Here is a 16,684-nt window from a genome sequence, read left to right on the forward strand (position 1 = left end):
AGGGCCAAACGTGCCAAAATTAGACAAATGAATGAAATAATAATGATCTCATTTGTCAAAGAATACCTAATTATTCCTGTAACAAAAGTTATTGTTAAAAGAAATGTTGATTTAAGTCAGTGAACCAATACCACCAAATGTTTTCAACCTGACCCAACAGAGCTGCATTACTTTTGCTGAATTTGCAAACTCATGTTGACAGCCATTCACATCAAATATCCATATAAAATATCTCCATAAGACCGCACAGTATTGTGAATTGTTCAGAAAAATGTCCACATTGCAGAAGAAGGAGAAATTCAGAATTTGGTGAACATGGGAAAGTTTCAACGACGACTACTAGGTTGCAGTTTAGACAGTGAGGCGAGATGGCCTCCACGCGGAAGTGGCCGCTGAGCACTTGAATAATGTATTTTTCTTGCCAGCCTCCTGGAAACAGCCTCAGTTACAGTCAACAACAAACACTGACTGCCCCGGCGTGTCTCGGTAACTCCAGGCCACCACTGCAACAACACAGGAAGCAACACAAGATGTACAGCTACGCACGACACTAAAGCAGACCGTACGCAAATTGCACATTTTGTTATTCCTTTCCAGTCCAATCTGCCGTGGACGGGACAGGATGGGATGTTCCACCAGTTCCCAAACTTCAGCGGTGGACTCGACCAAACCTGGAGCTAAATCAGAGGAGACCAACGGAACCATCGCCACAGGTACAAAAAGTCCTTTGAGAAAAAAACTAAACCTGCTAATAATGAAAGAAGCCACGATTGGAGGTCTATGACCGTCCACTCTCGAATGACCTTTGACATGGTCTACACAATGAACATCTCTGCCCATTTTGTCCACACGATGACATCGTACCCTGTTTACGCAACAGTGGCGGCTAACGGCAACGTGGCCGAGGACGTCGAGACCGTTTCCGATCAGACGTCGCCGGCAGACCCTTCCGATGCGACGCCCGCGGACGAGACGCCGTCGGCAACGACCGCGGCGCCTCCCCCGAGGCAAGAAGAGGAACTCCAGCTGACGGACGCCGAACCAAACGCCATTCCCGCCGGGCCTCCGACGGACGCTAGTCCTGAGACCACACCTCCAGAAACCAGTAAGTCAAACGCTTTCTGTTATTTGTCTTCTCCCAAAAAGTGATTTTAAAATGTCATTAAAAAAAAATGTAAATAGCAGCCACTCAAGTAGAAGCCACCGATTCAACAGAACCCAAACAAGAAACAGAGGAGACAATAGGTGAGCTGACGCCATCGTGTTATAGCAAACAATACGACACCTCTCATCTTTTTTCTCCCCCGACTCATTTAGCGTCAAGTGAATGACATCGCCCACAAGAGTGGACACGTGTTTTATTATTGCCAAGATGAAGAAACTGTGACATCAACACTGCGTGCCTTCCCGTTCCAACACGATAGCACTTATTTATCCATTCCAGAGTTTTGGATCGACTGCAACATCATAGGCAAAATGCCAAAAGTTAAGAATTAACATGGATTTAACACATTGTAAAAAAAAAAAAGTGCACGCCTTCATTCTTCCAAGTGGTAGTAATACACACAACACAATACTACATGGTAACAATCTGATAATCTGTGAATACTATATAGTATATATACTATACAGTACACCTTTCCATGAATGAGTTCAGTGATTCAAAATGTTAGAAAATAACCAGAAGCAAGAAAAGCCATGTTCCTCAGGTTCTTTTATTTGGCGTTACCCCGTTTGTGGCTTCTTTTTACATGAACAAAAGCGACTTAAGGCACGGCGCTGCAATATAATTGCTTTTGCGTGTGATTCACTTATTGGACTGCGGTACAATAAGTGCTTCCTTCCATTCTGTGGGGTTTTTGTATCAAAGTTTGAAAGCGGTTCGGTGAGCTAAGAGACAGCTTTAGCTTATCACGTATTGTTAGGAAAACATGCTGAACTCCAAGTTGTTTGCGAGTTGACCGTCTGGTCAGGAGTCCGCCAGAGGACCGAGGACTGCCACGGCTTCGATTTCCACCAGGCCACCCTGAAGAGATATTAAACAAAATGTTTCAAGCGGAATGGAGAATTCAAAATGGAATGACAGCACAAAATGTACTCATTTAGTCGGTAATAATCCACAAAATACATCCAGTTCATTTCCACATTGTAATGAATTCAATGCTGTTAATCTGTCCCACCCTGACCCCAAAATAGCACTCTTATGTATTAAAAAAAAATGGAATGAAATAAAATCCTATAAATTTGAACTACTGCATGTAATGTCGTATTCTTGTGTTGAATGTGTACTTACACGGGGGAGCGCCGCCACTTGATAGGCAGCTCTGGCTGGGAAGTTGCTGCTAAAAACTGTGAAAGGGGAAAAAATATATTACTATTGTCTTTAATTATGGGGAAAAAATATCATGTCTTGAGGAGTTGCGCCCATTTATTGTTCTAGATTTGAAAAATCTTATGGGTCAGCGTGTTGTTGTCAAAGGAGTCTCCACTTTACGGTGGAGGTCACGTTACACGTTGACCTCTCGCATCGTAGTGTCCGCTTACAAACGCGGGGTGGCCTCAAGCTTCCATTTACTTATCTGTTGTCTTTTCTTGACACAGCGGCCTACGATTACTGTCAACTGGCACAATGCACCCGTATAAAAGGGTACACGGTTGATTGGTCGCCGGTCTTTTGGTCGCCCGGAAGGTAAGTGATAATTACCATTTAAATTGTTGCTCAAATTCCCTAAATACAAACTACAAATTACCATTTAGTCATACTTAATGCCCTATTAATTATTAGGCTAAAGAAAAGCTCCAAATTTCCCGGACTTTTATTGTTTTTTGTTGGAGAACTTTTTAAGACCCTGACTTTCGTAGCTTCTTAAAGGGACCACGCATGTACATACAAACTCTTCTACACTCACACGTCGGCTCAGTGAAACTGCTCATGGCCATTGTTGGCTTTTATTGATGCGTAGACCGTGTTGTTTTACCTTGTTTTGTCGCCGGTCTTTTGGTCGTCGGTCTTTTGGTCGCCGGTCTTTTGGTCGCCGGTCTTTTGGTCGCCCGTTGTCGCGGTCCGGGCGACCAAAAGACCGGCGACCAAAAGACCGGCGACCAAAAGACCGGCGACCAAAAGACCGGCGACCAAAAGACCGGCGACCAAAAGACCGGCGACCAATCGACCGCATACGGTATAAAAGGGCCCAAACAATCATTTGAACTTTAACAGCATCAACTTACACGTCTTGTAGACTTCATTCACGCCGTTAAAGTCATTAATGTCCGCCAACAGGACAGTCGTCTTCACCACTGAAATAGCCAAATGCGTCCCACGTTAGCATCGTGACAAAAAGCAGCACTGGTGAGATTCCAGATGTTACCGTTGCTGTAGTTGCAGCCCGAAGCTTTAAGGATCTCACCCATGTTGACCAAAGCCTGAGGAACATTTACACAAGTCAATGTAGTATTTCTTCTTGCCACATCTGAGAGTCTGTATGTGTTTGTGTATGGAGATAGAACCTGTTTGGCCTGAGCCTGCACTCCTCCCTGAACCAGCTGACCAGAGGCCACATCCATTCCCAGCTGACCGGAAATATAGACAGTCCTGTCCACCAGCACTGCTTGACTGAGTAAAAAAAAAAGTCAAATAAGACTTAAGATGACATTATTTATTTCCCACCTTACTCCACTCTTACATTCCCTCCAACCTGAAAGACGTCAAAATATCTGACCATATTCCCTAATCTTTAAAACTCAATCGTGACGTCACCAATAAACAAACGTGCCTGTGTCCTAATCACGAAACACCCCTATTATCCAACTGAGGTGTTCATTTGACTCTTACAATGCCCGCTAGCCTCCATAATGAAGATATTAGGTGAGAAAAAGCACATTTGTTTTTATTGCACTTTAAAAACAGGCTTAAACATTAACGGCGTCCTAAATTTTACTTCTTCGGGGCTGACATGCGTAACTCTGGAGCGCCACCAAACGGAGAGAATCGGTACCACTCAAATGACTGCACCGCCTATAATGATTTTGATTGGTCCAAAATCGAAACTCCCTTTAGACCAGGGGTCTCAAACATGCGGCCCGCGGGCCAACTGCGGCCCGCGGGACGATAATTTGCGGCCCCCGTCTTAATATGAAAGATCAATTGTATTTTATTTTTAATTTTTTTTTATTTTTATTTTTTTTTTTTTTTATTTTTTTTTTTTTATTTTTTTTTTTACCCCTTTCCTCATGATGGCGCCGTTTAAGTGGCAGCCAGTGGCAGTAGCTCTGTCCACTCATGTTTTTCTTGTTTTACAGCATGTTTTACATGAAAAATTAGAGGGAACATTGACATGCACCTGCTTGTGGCAGGTGTGATACTGGTGTGCCGATAGCGAGCAATGATGATGTTGTGACCGGATGATTCGCCTAAAGACGTTTCGCCGACGGACGTTTGACAGACGGACAGGTCGTACTAGTATTTGTTAGTTTAATGATTAAATACAAATACTAGTATTTGTATTTAATCATTAAACGCTGTTTTCAGCTGGATTTGACCGAATTTGAGAGCATTTTGAGCCGTTTGGCGAATGGACGTCTATAGACGTTTTTTTGCCTCCATCGCGATATCATCCAGTATTTGTATTTAATCATTAAATGCTGTTTTAGGATGGATTTGACCCGATTGCTGTCATTTTATGGCTCGGTTCTGCTACATCTGCCTGCCCAAGAGTGCTTATTCCCGGACTGCCATTGATGGTAGACGAACATTGATTTTTACTATAATTTGGACAACACCGGCGGCGGGCCGGATTAAAAATCCTAACGGGCCGTATATGGCCCGCGGGCCGAGGTTGAAAAACTTGTACACACACGATCCGGCGGGGCGAGCGTTCGAATCCCGTTTCGGCGGAACCTCCGTTCGGCCGAATGAACGTTCGGTGGAACGTCCATTCGGCGACCTGCCCGTCTGTCAAACGTCCGTCGGCGAAACGTCTTTAGGCGAATCATCCGAGTACCGATGATGTCGCTCACACTGGTACTCAGTGCGCTCGGGGAGGTTGTCTTTCTGCTCAGACCAACAAAAAATTAGAGGGAACTTTGGTTCGGAGCTGAATGAACCAATCACGGTGAGGTATACGGCTCTGGAGGGCGGGACATCGGCCGGGCTGTCCAGTGCCTCGCTCACTCACTCATTCATTCCTCCAATCAGCTGGGCGGAGGAGAAGCCGTGAGGCCGATCACTCCGCTCGGCGCGCACACTCCTCCGCTGCTCTCACCATAGAACTGAATGAGGCGCTATGATCCGTGATCCAGCCTGTGTCAGTGTCTGTAGCCATCTCCGCGATTGAAACGGAGAGCGAAAGTGCACATGCGCCACAAACCCGCGCGACTGAATGTGAAAGATCAACCCGAGACTCATTCCAAGTGGAAAAACATATTACAGAGCCCCAGAGATGTCTCTTTCAAAGCCTGCCATGAAGAGAAAGGTCGGTGATGAGCACAGACAGTTTCAAGAAAAGTGGGGAGTGCAATATTTCTTTGTTGAACACAGGGGCACACCGACGTGTCTCATTTACACTGAAAAAGTTGCGGTGCACAAGGAATACAATTTGAAACGTAATTGTACTACGAGACATGCTGTGGAGTACGAAAAATACCAGGGAGATGAGAGAGCCAACCAGGTTGCCAGTCTTAAAACACGTCTTCTGAGGCAACAGGATCTCTTCAAGAAGGCTACCAAAGACAGTAATGCAGCAGTCAAAGCTAGCTACGCCGTTTGTGAGTTGATTGATCCTGTGCTAAGTGATCCCAAATGGCTCATGGACTTGGCTTTTCTTGTTGATATCACACATGAGCTTAATGTACTGAACAAGAAGCTACAAGGCCAGGGGCAACTTGTCAGTGCTGCCTATGACAACGTGAGAGCATTCTGCACTAAACTTGTGTTATGGAAAGCCCAGCTCTCTCAGACAAACCTTTGCCATTTCCCAGCATGCAAGGCTCTCGTGGATGCAGGCACACCATTCAGTGGTGAGAAGTATGTTGAGGCCATTTCGAAGCTACAGGAGGAATTTGATCACAGATTTGCAGACTTCAAGACACACAAAGCCACATTTCAAATTTTTGCGGACCCCTTCTCCTTTGATGTGCAAGATGCCCCTCCTGAACTTCAAATGGAGCTCATTGACCTGCAGTGCAACTCTGCACTCAAAGCCAAGTTCAGGGAGGTGAGTGGAGAAGCAGACAAGCTTGGGCAATTTTTGAGAGAGTTGACCCCCAGCTTCCCTGAACTTTCCCGAAGGTTCAAGCGGACCATGTGCCTTTTTGGGAGCACATACTTGTGTGAGAAGCTCTTCTCCACCTTGAACTTCAATAAGTCCAAGTACAGGTCCAGACTTACTGATGAGCATATTCAAGCTCTACTGAGGGTCTCCACTGCTTCCTCCCTCAAGCCAAATGTGACTATGTGAGAAGAAGCGCTGCCAGGTCTCTAGCAGCAAGGAGTAGGCAAAAGAAGCCGTGTTCAGAATATTTCATGTTCAATGTTCCATTCAAGTTCAGAAAGTTAAAGGTTAAAGAGCTGTTAATACAGACATTTGAAACGGAATAAAAATAATTCATTTTCTCTACTTAGCCAGCCAGTGTATATCTACTGTATGCTCATTAGTATTATTTGGTTTTATATTACTGATTGATTGATTTTTTATTCATCTTTAAGTTAATTTATTTAATTCATTATTTTTTGTTAAAAAATAAAGGTATTTGATAACGTTGGAATGTTTTATCAGTGCTTTTCTTGTGGAAATCCTGATGCGGCCCAGTCTCACCCAGACTCGGCCTCTAGCGGCCCCCAGGTAAATTGAGTTCGAGACCCCTGCTTTAGACCCACGTTGCAATGTTACACGATAAAAACGACAACGCGAAACGATTGTGTACAAATAAATAAATAACAAATTAAAACAATACGTGCAAGTGGTCTTTCCAATCATCTTACCTGTAAATTCCCTGCCTGACCGGAGCTTTAGCCGTGTACGTTATCTGCCTGCGAACTGTCGCCATATTTTGACGTCACCTGCTGCTCGTCGAAGAGAGTTTGGACTCTCTTGTTTTTGCTCCAAATCTCACTTTAAAATGTTATCGCTTGAGTTCATTGACCCCCTTAAGACACACCTCTCATGCAATGCATTTAAAATATGTCTAATAACCGTTCGTTACCTGTAGGGGCCGATGGCAGCCGGTGCTGTGGCGGTGTTAATACATTTTCTGATGAGAGTGGACATTTTTCCCGTCATTAAACGCTGCAATAAAGGGACGCTGCTTGAGAGCTTGTGTATTGTTTATGCCCGAAAGAAAAGGAGGAACTTTGCCCCCAAGTTTTTCTGACAGGCGGTCGCGCCGGAAGTGATGGCGCTTGTGTTTATAAATTCATGTCGAGGGAGGGCGGCGGCTGGTTATACTACATTTTGGTACGTCTGAATCAATCCAACCCTCAATAACTATTACCCAGTGGCGGTCCGTGCATTTTCTCATAGCGCCTTCAACGGGTAAAATCCACTTCCTTGCAGCAATCAATGATTAAATACAAATACTGGAGATTTTGGCTGCGGGAGAGGAGGTAAAAACAAAACTATGGCTCAACTCCTCATTCTCCAAACATTTGCTATTTTTCCCAACAGCAGAACAGCATTCTCTTTTACCTGAATGGGCTGCAGGTCGTGGAACGTGTTACAATGATGAACCACTAGATGTCGCTTACTCCTCAATATTCAGTACTATAATCTGTAACCTCTTCCTTCCTTTAGAACACTGTTCTGTAACTTTAAAGTAACTTTTTATTTACATTAAACATTGCTGCCTACCATGACATATTGTTCTGAACATAAACTATTCTTGTATTATGCTTATTCCTGACATTAACCCTTGTACTAACAAAATGACTTTTAAAAAAAAAATGTTGAACAACAAACCGAAAGTCTCTTGAGCAACTTCGTGTGTGCTGTCCTTGTCAGCAATCCAACAATAAACCAAAGTTTCAAATGCAATTTTTGTGATCCAACATGTCACTTGCTAATTAAGACACCAGGCGTCGCTGTTCCAAAACCCCTATAAAGAAAAAAAATGATTTACCTAATTTATTAACTCTGATTGAAAGTGATAGACTTAATATCCTTTTGAAATAATATGACTTTACACATATTTTAGTGCTATTGACAGCGTTAAATGTTCAATTTATTCTGGTCTAGGAGCCTACCATTCATGTTTTTTAGAATCTGGGAGTAAAGTGAAGTACCTGGGGAAATTCCACACAGGAAGACCAACCTGGATTCGAGCCCAGGACCTCTGTACGGTGAGGCCAATGCACTAACCACTGACCCTTTGGTCCGCTGGCATACTAATAACTCAATAAATTACCCCAAAAAGTTAAATGGTCTATTCTTTCATCCATTCATTCATTTTCTGAAATGTTTTATCCTCATTAGGGGTCGTAGGGGGTGCTGGAGCCTATACCAGCTGACTCCGGGCCAAAGGTGGGGGACACCCTGAACCGGTGGCCAGTCTCACACCCATACCTAGGGGCAATTTGAAGTGTCCAATCAGCCTATCATGCATGTTTTTGGAACATGGGAGGAAACCAGAGTACCCAGGGGAAACCCACGCGAACATGCAAACTCCACACAGGTGGAACCGACCTGGATTTGAACTCAGATCCCAGAGCTGTGAGGCCAACGTGCTAACCACTTGCCCCACCGGGCCCATTTTCTGTTTATTTATTTAATATGACATAATGATATAAATACATATTGCTTTTTATCATCCAGCACTTGGACTGAAAAATGTAAATATACTCAAAACATTCCACGGTAGAATGAATGACAAAATACGTGTGCAGGATATATGAATCTCAATTTATAATATCATCTTTCTCATGTTTTAATGATATAAAACATACTCAAAACCAATGAACAACTTAACAGTATAATAACTCACTTATTCCACAAATTATAAAACTTATTTGATCTACTATCCCATCTTCAAACAAAGTCGACGTCACCTCCGAAGCACTCCGCGTGGTAGTTTTTGTTGAGTGAAACCACTCGAATAGATTCCGTGCAACCCTGAAAAACAATGATTCATTAAATTTTCATCATAAATACAATTAATGTAGAACAGGGGTGTTCAATACGCCAATCGCAAGCTACCAATTGATCGCTAAGTAGATCACATGACAGTGTTAAGACCTACCGTATGCATGCATGTACATATATGTGTATGTATGTATATATGTGCTTATATATGTCATGTATGTATATATCTATTAATATATTTATTTATTAACTTATTACCTATCTATTTATGTCTAAAATGCCTTTCCTATTTCTGCATCCTCTCCCTCTTGCTACTGTGACAACGAAAATTTCCCGAATACGGGATGAATAAAGTTATCCAATCCAATCTGGGAAAAATATCTCGCAAATTTGGCTCCTTCCTTGAAAAGTAGATCTTCGAACAAAAAGTTTGAGCACCCCTGATCTAGAATAACGGCTCGCAGAAGCTCACCTCAGTGGGTATTATGGGTTTATTACAAGCGGCACAGCTCGGCGCCTGCACCCTGAAACCACCAACATGTTTAGCCTGTCTTGCAGCTCTTGGCTTAGTCATTTGACGCAATAAAAGGGTGTGACCCATTATTCGGTGAGGCAATCAATAGTGAATGTACTTACTTGTGGTAGTCTTTGATACAGTAAACCTTGTTGTCTGTGCCAACAGTGAAGGGCTCATCCTCCAAGCTTTGTCGACAAATAGCACAGCAGAAACAAGTCGGGTGGTACGACTTCCCCAGAGCCTGAAGGACCTGCTAGTCCACAAACACTTCATATTATTCATGTTTACCCCCCCAAAAAAACACACACTGACATATATACACCACTCACCAGATCTGTGATTAACTGATTACAACCATAGCACATGTCAGAGGATGGGTGAATTCTTGAGTACTATGTGGAATAAAAGTACCAATGAGTAAGATTTGATTAACAAAATGGATGGTGCTTTTCAGTTGAAGTACACAATGGTCACTGAAATAACTTGAATTAAATTAAAATGAATGCTTTTATGCATTAAACAAAATGAGATTTAAAGCCTCGTCACAAAGTGCACAACAACAAGAGACACAAATAAATAATAATGTAGTAATAACAAAAAATATAACTAATAAGTAAATAAGTAATACATTAATAAGTATCAACAACATAAATATCAGTGCACAAATAACAAACAAACAAACGAACAGATAAATAATCATCTCTCATTTTCTGAACCGCTTTTTCCTCACTGGAGTCGTGGGGGGTGCTGGAGCCTATCCCAGCAGGAATTGGTGGCCAGCCAATCGCAGGGCACAAGGAGACAAACAACCATTCACACTCACACTCATACCTAGGGGCAATTTAGAGTGTCCAATCAGCCTACCATGCATGTCCTGGATTAATAAATAATCAATAAATAATAATATAATAATAAATAATTGATAAATAAGCAGTAAAAAATAAGTATTCAACATTATAAATAAGTAGTAGTCAAAATACTGAAGTAGTAGTCAAAATAAAAAATAAGTAGTAGTCAAAATACTAAAGTAGTAGTCCAAATACTAAAGTAGTAGTCAACATAAAAATAAGTAGTAGTCAAAATACTAAAGTAGTAGTTAACATAAAAAATAAGTAGTAGTCAAAATACAAATGTAGTAGTCAACATAAAAAAATAGTAGTCAACATAAAAAATAAGTAGTAGTCAAAATACTAAAGTAGTAGTCAACATAAAAAATAAGTAGTAGTCAACATAAAAAATAAGTAGTAGTCAAAATACTAAAGTAGTAGTCAACATAAAAAATAAGTAGTAGTCAAAATACTAAAGTAGTAGTCAACATAAAAAATAAGTAGTAGTCAAAATACTAAAGTAGTAGTCAACATAAAAAATAAGTAGTAGTCAAAATACTAAAGTAGTAGTCAACATAAAAAATAAGTAGTAGTCAAAATACTAAAGTAGTAGTCAACATAAAAAATAAGTAGTAGTCAAAATACTAAAGTAGTAGTCAACATAAAAAATAAGTAGTAGTCAAAATACTAAAGTAGTAGTCAACATAAAAAATAAGTAGTAGTCAAAATACTAAAGTAGTAGTAAACATAAAAAATAAGTAGTAGTCAATATGAAAAATAAGTAGTAGTCAACATAAAAAATAAGTAGTAGTCAAAATACTAAAGTAGTAGTCAACATAAAAAATAAGTAGTAGTCAAAATACTAAAGTAGTAGTCAACATAAAAAATAAGTAGTAGTCAAAATACTAAAGTAGTAGTCAACATAAAAAATAAGTAGTAGTCAAAATACTAAAGTAGTAGTCAACATAAAAAATAAGTAGTAGTCAAAATACTAAAGTAGTAGTCAACATAAAAAAATAAGTAGTAGTCAAAATACTAAAGTAGTAGTCAACATAAAAAATAAGTAGTAGTCAACATAGATAAGTAGTCACCATGAATAAGTGGTAACATAAATAAGTAGGTACAAGTAGCTTTTGATTAAATGAAATAAAACCAGACGTATTTGGCAAGTCAAATGAGCTCTATTTTTATGAATGCAAAAACAGGCATATTGAGAAAAGAACACTGCATCGATTGTATTAAGGGAGGAAGCTGTTTTTCTCATCTGGCACTCTCGAATCTGTGACTTGTCTCAGTCACAGCTCGCGATTATTCAACAATAACCCACAATAAAACAGGTAAACGCACCAAAATGCATTTGCCAAACAAGCTGAAACATTCAAAATGTCAAAGTTATACTTCAGTTAAGATTCTTTCTCTAACCAAAGGCTACAACCAATTTTATGTCTTGCTGTCTACTTACAAAAAAATCCTCCTCGCAATAGATACTTCCCGTCACTGTATAGAATGGCTTGCCTTGTAGATTTTTACCTAATGGGAAAACAATCCAATTTACTAATTTAAAGGAAACTTGAGCACGCTTAATTTCATTTCATCCAATTGAAAATAATATGACAATGTATGACTATATTGCTTTTAAATACCAGTGATGACCTTATTATTTGGTAGACTTACATAAATAACAAAATTACATTTTCATTTGAACTTCATTAATACTTATTAGATGTTTGGATTAGTGTAGAACGACAGAAATGATGTTTTGCTTATTTAGTCATATTTTACAAGAAAATATTACAAACTCAAATAAAATAGAAATTTCCGGTTTTGCACCATTACAAACAATGATACCACACCATTAATAAATAGCAGTGATGTCAAATTTAAAGGGACAGACACCACTTAATCATGTGCATCCAACCAGAAATAATTTTGTTCCATGAATTGAAAAAAGAAACCACCGAAATTAATATTTTTATCTGTAATAAAGGGTAGAAAGAGAGGAAAAATTAGCAAGTATGCTATTTAACTAGGATGGCATTTGAATGGTCATGTTTCAGTGCCATTGACGATGATAAATGTCCAAATCTGACGTTTGATTGTCTACATTATGAATGTGCGTGTATAAATGCAGTCACAATATGGCTGCGAATCGAAAAATTGCAAAGTAATACCCCTAATATAACTTTTTTTTCTTCAGTGCTGAGTCCTAGTGGTAAAAGTGGCTTCGCTTACGAATTTCAGCATGGATTTTCACATTTTTATGAACTTTAAAAAGAAAATCATAATTAATAGCAGAAAAAAATCGCAATAAGTGAAGACGCGATAATCGAGGGGTTACTGTAAAAAAAAAATCCCATTATCAAAGGTCTAAGAAATTAGATTATTGCAAACTAATACTTTGAGCAACTGTATTTTACATAAAGGTTTTTCCTATATATATACAAAGCTTTACTTAACTTTGATGGCATTAATTTATCTATCGGAACAGCACTAATATTAATTCCCTTGAATTCAATTTAAAAAAAAAATCTTTTTAATGTAATTAAATAAGATTCACTTGAATTCAATTTTTTTTTAAATCTTTTTAATGTAATTAAATAAGATTCACTTGAATTCAATATCTTTTTAACATAATTAAAAATATATTTAAATACAAAAAAAAGAGTTTTAGGATTTCAATTACGAATAAAAAAAAATAGATAAAAAATTGAAATTAAAACTCAGAGCAGAAAATACTATACTAATACTAATACTAATAATAGTAAAAGACCCCGCCCCCTTTTCAATCCCCCCCAAACCCCCCCAAGAAACTCACTACAAACACTGCAGGTGAAACAACATTCATGGAATATTTGTCCCATGGCCCGACAAGCTTTTCCCGCACCATACACATCTTTACTACATTTTGCACAGCGACCTGAAACGAAAAAAACACGAAATAAAACACAGTTCTTAATGCAAATGACAATACAGAGTAGAACACTGATGCATTGAAGTGGTTGTAAAGTCTACCTCCACAAGTGCAAGACCAGATCAATAGGACACACTATGAAGTGGACAATATTCATAATATGGGAGTATACCATCTTACCAAAGTAATATTTGGAACTATCACTGGTGTCCATTTCCTCCTTTGTTCAAGTTGTCTTTCCTTGGAGAGCAGTCTGTCTAATAGTCAACGTGTTTAATTTTGTACAGACAGCTGAAACCTGATCTGCCTTCCCAGATTATAACTGGTGCGTTTGGTACTATTGGTCTTACTAGTAGGGAGGGTGGGGTACCGTAGAGGTTCACTCCACCCCCCTCCACCCACATACACACCCACAAACACACACAGAACTCATAGGTGGTGAGTTTTAGGATGGCAGCAGACTTTGTGGGATAATTTTACACATAGGTGGCACGGTGCATGAGTGGTTAGCGCCTTGCCTCACAGTGGGAGGACCTGGGTTCATTCCACAATAAAGGATGGCAGAATGGGTAGATAGAATAGTTCTTTGATGAATATTATAATCTAGTACCGTGTGCGGTCGATTGGTCGCCGGTCTTTTGGTCGCCATCTTTTGGTCGCCGGTCTTTTGGTCGCCCCGACCGCGACAACGGGCGACCAAAAGAATATGGCTATATTCCTAAACAATATTTCAATTGTATGAGGTTATTATTGATGATTTTTGTCACAGCTGTAGCTGCAGTAGATGTTTTATAGCCATAAAATAGTTTTTGAGGGTTGGATTGATTCCGATAGCTGAAGGTGCTACTAGAAAATGCACGGACCGCCACTGAAAAACAATGTACAAAATAGCCAAGTATACTTTAATAATAAAGTTCTATGTGACATCACTCATTTCAAAGAGAGTGGTTTGAAAAAACAAACCATAAAAATAGCGACCTAAAACCAAACTCATGCTCATTTTGACCTCTGACATGCATAAAAACTGTTGTTATTTTTAAACCCACACAAGTTTACTTAAACATCAACACAAGAATCACCCACAACACTGGACACAATGATTGGTGTTAACATGAGATACAGGGAATATATCCAAATTTGCCAATTCAGCGTTAGTGGTGTTACTGGTAAGGAGAGGTCATCTCCCATCTTAGTGTGGGAAAGAAACATTTGCCATGAAACCCAATTCCTTGGTATGAGAACCTACAAACTCGTGGCACTTGTGTGCATGGCCCATTTTTACAGTACCATGGGAGGGAAGGGATTTGTGACAGCTGCTGATTCCTCACTGAGCTGCCTTGTTTGCGAGTGCAACACTTGTAGCCACTCAAGCGCCCCCTCTGCATGCTGTCAGACTAGTTCAACAAAAACATCCCTTACTTTGCGATATTTGGCGTGTACGCGTGTCACTGTGAATTCTGACAAGGAGATGATCCTTACAAAGTCAATACTCAACACATTTTTTGTGATCAATATTTTTAAGATGTTAACGGTACATTTAGGACGACCTCATTAGTTCAAAGGTAGACTAATGGAAAATCTATATATAAGAAAAGTGATGTGTATGTATGTATGTATTCAGTATTTATGCACGCGCTAAGCATTCTTTCCCTTCGGGTATGTTTCCTTTCAGGAATGTCTCTGTTGTGGCATGTAGAAGCTTGTCAGGCGTACAAGCGAGCATTGAACATGTTAGACACATTAATTTTTTATCATTTCACTAAGTCAAATATTTCCCATAGGCCCGCAAAGCCTTTTTTTCTTCTCTCACTAAAAAGCACAGGGAACTACTAAAAAATGTGGTACAAGCAGTGACGGGCTGTCAGGGCCTTCAAGGCCTTCTCTGCTGGCCTAAGAAATATCTGAATCATATATTATATTTTGTCCATCAATACTTATTAAATAAATCCAAATTGTCTGTTAGCTTCCTTTCATTGCTTTTCCCCCTGGGAACATTCATTGAATAAACATTCATCATTGTATTTTTGGTAATAACCAAAGAAAAATTCACATTTGTGGACATGACAGTTTGGGTTATGTAGTTCAGAGTATTAATTATTTGATTATAAAAGTGGTCTATATTAGCAAAAATGTGTTGTGTACATATATATGAATACTAGGTCTCAATTTTGTTATTAGTATTATTATTCATCATTATTGTATATTACATTATTTCTGTCATGTTTCATACAATGTGGTTATGATGCCCAATGACGCGAAAGTTATTGCTGTAGTTTTTAAAAATGTCATAGTACTAATTGTTTGCCATTAGCAAAATATTTTTGACATCAACTTATGTTTCTGCAAACAATATAATGAAAGCAGCCATATCCTTTGTAAAAACATAATTGTGTTAAATAAACATTAGTACAGTCATGTCTATATTTCACATTTCATCGTATGTCAATATTTGTACATTCAAAACATATACTAACAAAACATAAAGTACAGTACAGTTATAAAAACAGGAATCCCATATTCTGCACCCATACATGAGTTAAAAAAAACCTCAGCAACAACTCACAAAAAATTGTTTTAGTCTATTCTAGGGTTGGCGAACAAGTTAGACACAGACTAAAAGTTTTAAACTGTGAGAGTCAGAGCCACACCATGCAGTGACCTGGCAAAACAGACAAACACACACATAAAACACACAATTAAACCATATTATTCACTGTAACACTTGCTTCACCTTACAAAACAACAATGTGTTCCTTTCAAGGTAAGTGTCCACCCTCAACACACACATCAAATGGACCTAATCAAGACTTACTGCTAACCACTTTAAAATGTATATACTTATTTATGTGACCACTTATTCATGTTGACTAATACGTATTGATGTACTATTTATTAATTATTATTATCATTGTTATTTTTTTATGTAATTATTATTATTGTTATTATTATTATCATTGTTATTGTTATTATTATTTTTATGTAATCATTATTATTGTTATTATTATTATTATTGTTATTATCATTGTTATTGTTATTAGTACTTTTATTTAATTATTATTTTTATGTAATTATTATTAGTATTGTCATTATTATTATTGCTATTATCATTGTTATTGTTATTATTATTATTATTATTATTATCATTATTATCATTATTATCATTATTATCATTATTATCATTATCATCATTATTATCATTATTATTATCATTATTATCATTATCATCATTACTATCATTATTATCGTTATTATTATTGGTATTATTATTATTATTATTATTATTATTATTATTATTATTATTATTATTATTATTATTATTATTGATAAGTTTGCATGTTCTTCCTGGGCCTGCGTGGGT

The 16,684-nt window shown here is 38.6% G+C and overlaps 3 protein-coding genes and 1 long non-coding RNA gene across 7 annotated transcripts; 2 read left to right on the forward strand and 2 right to left on the reverse strand.

The window, feature by feature from the left end:
* Nucleotides 1–430: 430 nt before the first annotated feature.
* On the forward strand, nucleotides 431–2,211 carry LOC144066923 (uncharacterized). The gene is made up of 5 exons (XM_077590337.1): nucleotides 431–486; nucleotides 598–713; nucleotides 881–1,105; nucleotides 1,186–1,245; nucleotides 1,318–2,211. The coding sequence occupies exons 2-5, from the start codon at nucleotides 623–625 to the stop codon at nucleotides 1,329–1,331; spliced, it is 390 nt and encodes a 129-aa protein (XP_077446463.1). The 5' UTR covers nucleotides 431–486; nucleotides 598–622; the 3' UTR covers nucleotides 1,332–2,211.
* Nucleotides 1,697–7,407, reverse strand: rida (reactive intermediate imine deaminase A). Of its 3 annotated transcripts, none has more exons than XM_077590335.1 (6): nucleotides 7,201–7,396; nucleotides 3,508–3,613; nucleotides 3,369–3,423; nucleotides 3,229–3,297; nucleotides 2,294–2,349; nucleotides 1,697–2,026 (listed from the first exon to the last, which is right to left on the reverse strand). In XM_077590335.1, exons 1-6 carry the CDS (start codon nucleotides 7,275–7,277, stop codon nucleotides 1,970–1,972), a joined length of 420 nt encoding a protein of 139 aa, XP_077446461.1. In that variant the 5' UTR covers nucleotides 7,278–7,396; the 3' UTR covers nucleotides 1,697–1,969. The 3 variants fall into 3 exon arrangements, with proteins under 3 accessions (XP_077446461.1, XP_077446462.1, XP_077446460.1); XM_077590336.1 differs by lacking the exon at nucleotides 7,201–7,396 and adding an exon at nucleotides 6,980–7,153; XM_077590334.1 differs by having other exon boundaries at nucleotides 3,369–3,613; nucleotides 7,201–7,407.
* An 18-nt stretch (nucleotides 7,408–7,425) lies between these two features.
* LOC144066925 (uncharacterized) lies at nucleotides 7,426–9,989 on the forward strand. The gene is made up of 3 exons (XR_013297790.1): nucleotides 7,426–7,451; nucleotides 8,253–8,332; nucleotides 9,754–9,989. It is a non-coding gene; the product is annotated as an uncharacterized LOC144066925 (long non-coding RNA).
* limd1b (LIM domains containing 1b) lies at nucleotides 8,805–13,641 on the reverse strand. Of its 2 annotated transcripts, none has more exons than XM_077590333.1 (7): nucleotides 13,507–13,641; nucleotides 13,231–13,332; nucleotides 11,878–11,945; nucleotides 9,918–9,980; nucleotides 9,708–9,838; nucleotides 9,544–9,595; nucleotides 8,805–9,101 (listed from the first exon to the last, which is right to left on the reverse strand). In XM_077590333.1, the coding sequence occupies exons 1-7, from the start codon at nucleotides 13,538–13,540 to the stop codon at nucleotides 9,018–9,020; spliced, it is 534 nt and encodes a 177-aa protein (XP_077446459.1). In that variant the 5' UTR covers nucleotides 13,541–13,641; the 3' UTR covers nucleotides 8,805–9,017. The 2 variants fall into 2 exon arrangements, with proteins under 2 accessions (XP_077446459.1, XP_077446457.1); XM_077590331.1 differs by having other exon boundaries at nucleotides 9,708–9,841.
* Between the last annotated feature and the right edge of the window lie 3,043 nt (nucleotides 13,642–16,684).

The sequence above is a fragment of the Stigmatopora argus genome, chromosome 21 (assembly GCF_051989625.1).
Source record: "Stigmatopora argus isolate UIUO_Sarg chromosome 21, RoL_Sarg_1.0, whole genome shotgun sequence".
Classification (NCBI taxonomy): Eukaryota; Metazoa; Chordata; class Actinopteri; order Syngnathiformes; family Syngnathidae; genus Stigmatopora; species Stigmatopora argus.

Bases quoted from the DNA above. Each gene is read 5' to 3' on its own strand.
- limd1b (XM_077590331.1), bottom strand. From the start codon at position 13,540: ATGGACACCAGTGATAGTTCCAAATATTACTTTG. The intron at 9,981-11,877 runs GTAAGTAGACAG...TATTCCACATAG, and splicing joins ATTGCGAGGAGGATTTTTTT to TACTCAAGAATTCACCCATC. The intron at 9,596-9,707 runs GTAAGTACATTC...TGGTGGTTTCAG, and splicing joins TGTATCAAAGACTACCACAA to GGTGCAGGCGCCGAGCTGTG.
- rida (XM_077590334.1), bottom strand. From the start codon at position 7,277: ATGACGGGAAAAATGTCCACTCTCATCAGAAAATGTATTAACACCGCC. The intron at 2,350-3,228 runs GTAAGTTGATGC...CCCCTTTCACAG, and splicing joins GAATGAAGTCTACAAGACGT to TTTTTAGCAGCAACTTCCCA. The intron at 2,027-2,293 runs GTAAGTACACAT...ATATCTCTTCAG, and splicing joins AAGTGGCGGCGCTCCCCCGT to GGTGGCCTGGTGGAAATCGA.
- LOC144066923 (XM_077590337.1), top strand. From the start codon at position 623: ATGGGATGTTCCACCAGTTCCCAAACTTCAGCGGTGGACTCGACCAAA. The intron at 714-880 runs GTACAAAAAGTC...TTTACGCAACAG, and splicing joins CAACGGAACCATCGCCACAG to TGGCGGCTAACGGCAACGTG. The intron at 1,106-1,185 runs GTAAGTCAAACG...TGTAAATAGCAG, and splicing joins GACCACACCTCCAGAAACCA to CCACTCAAGTAGAAGCCACC.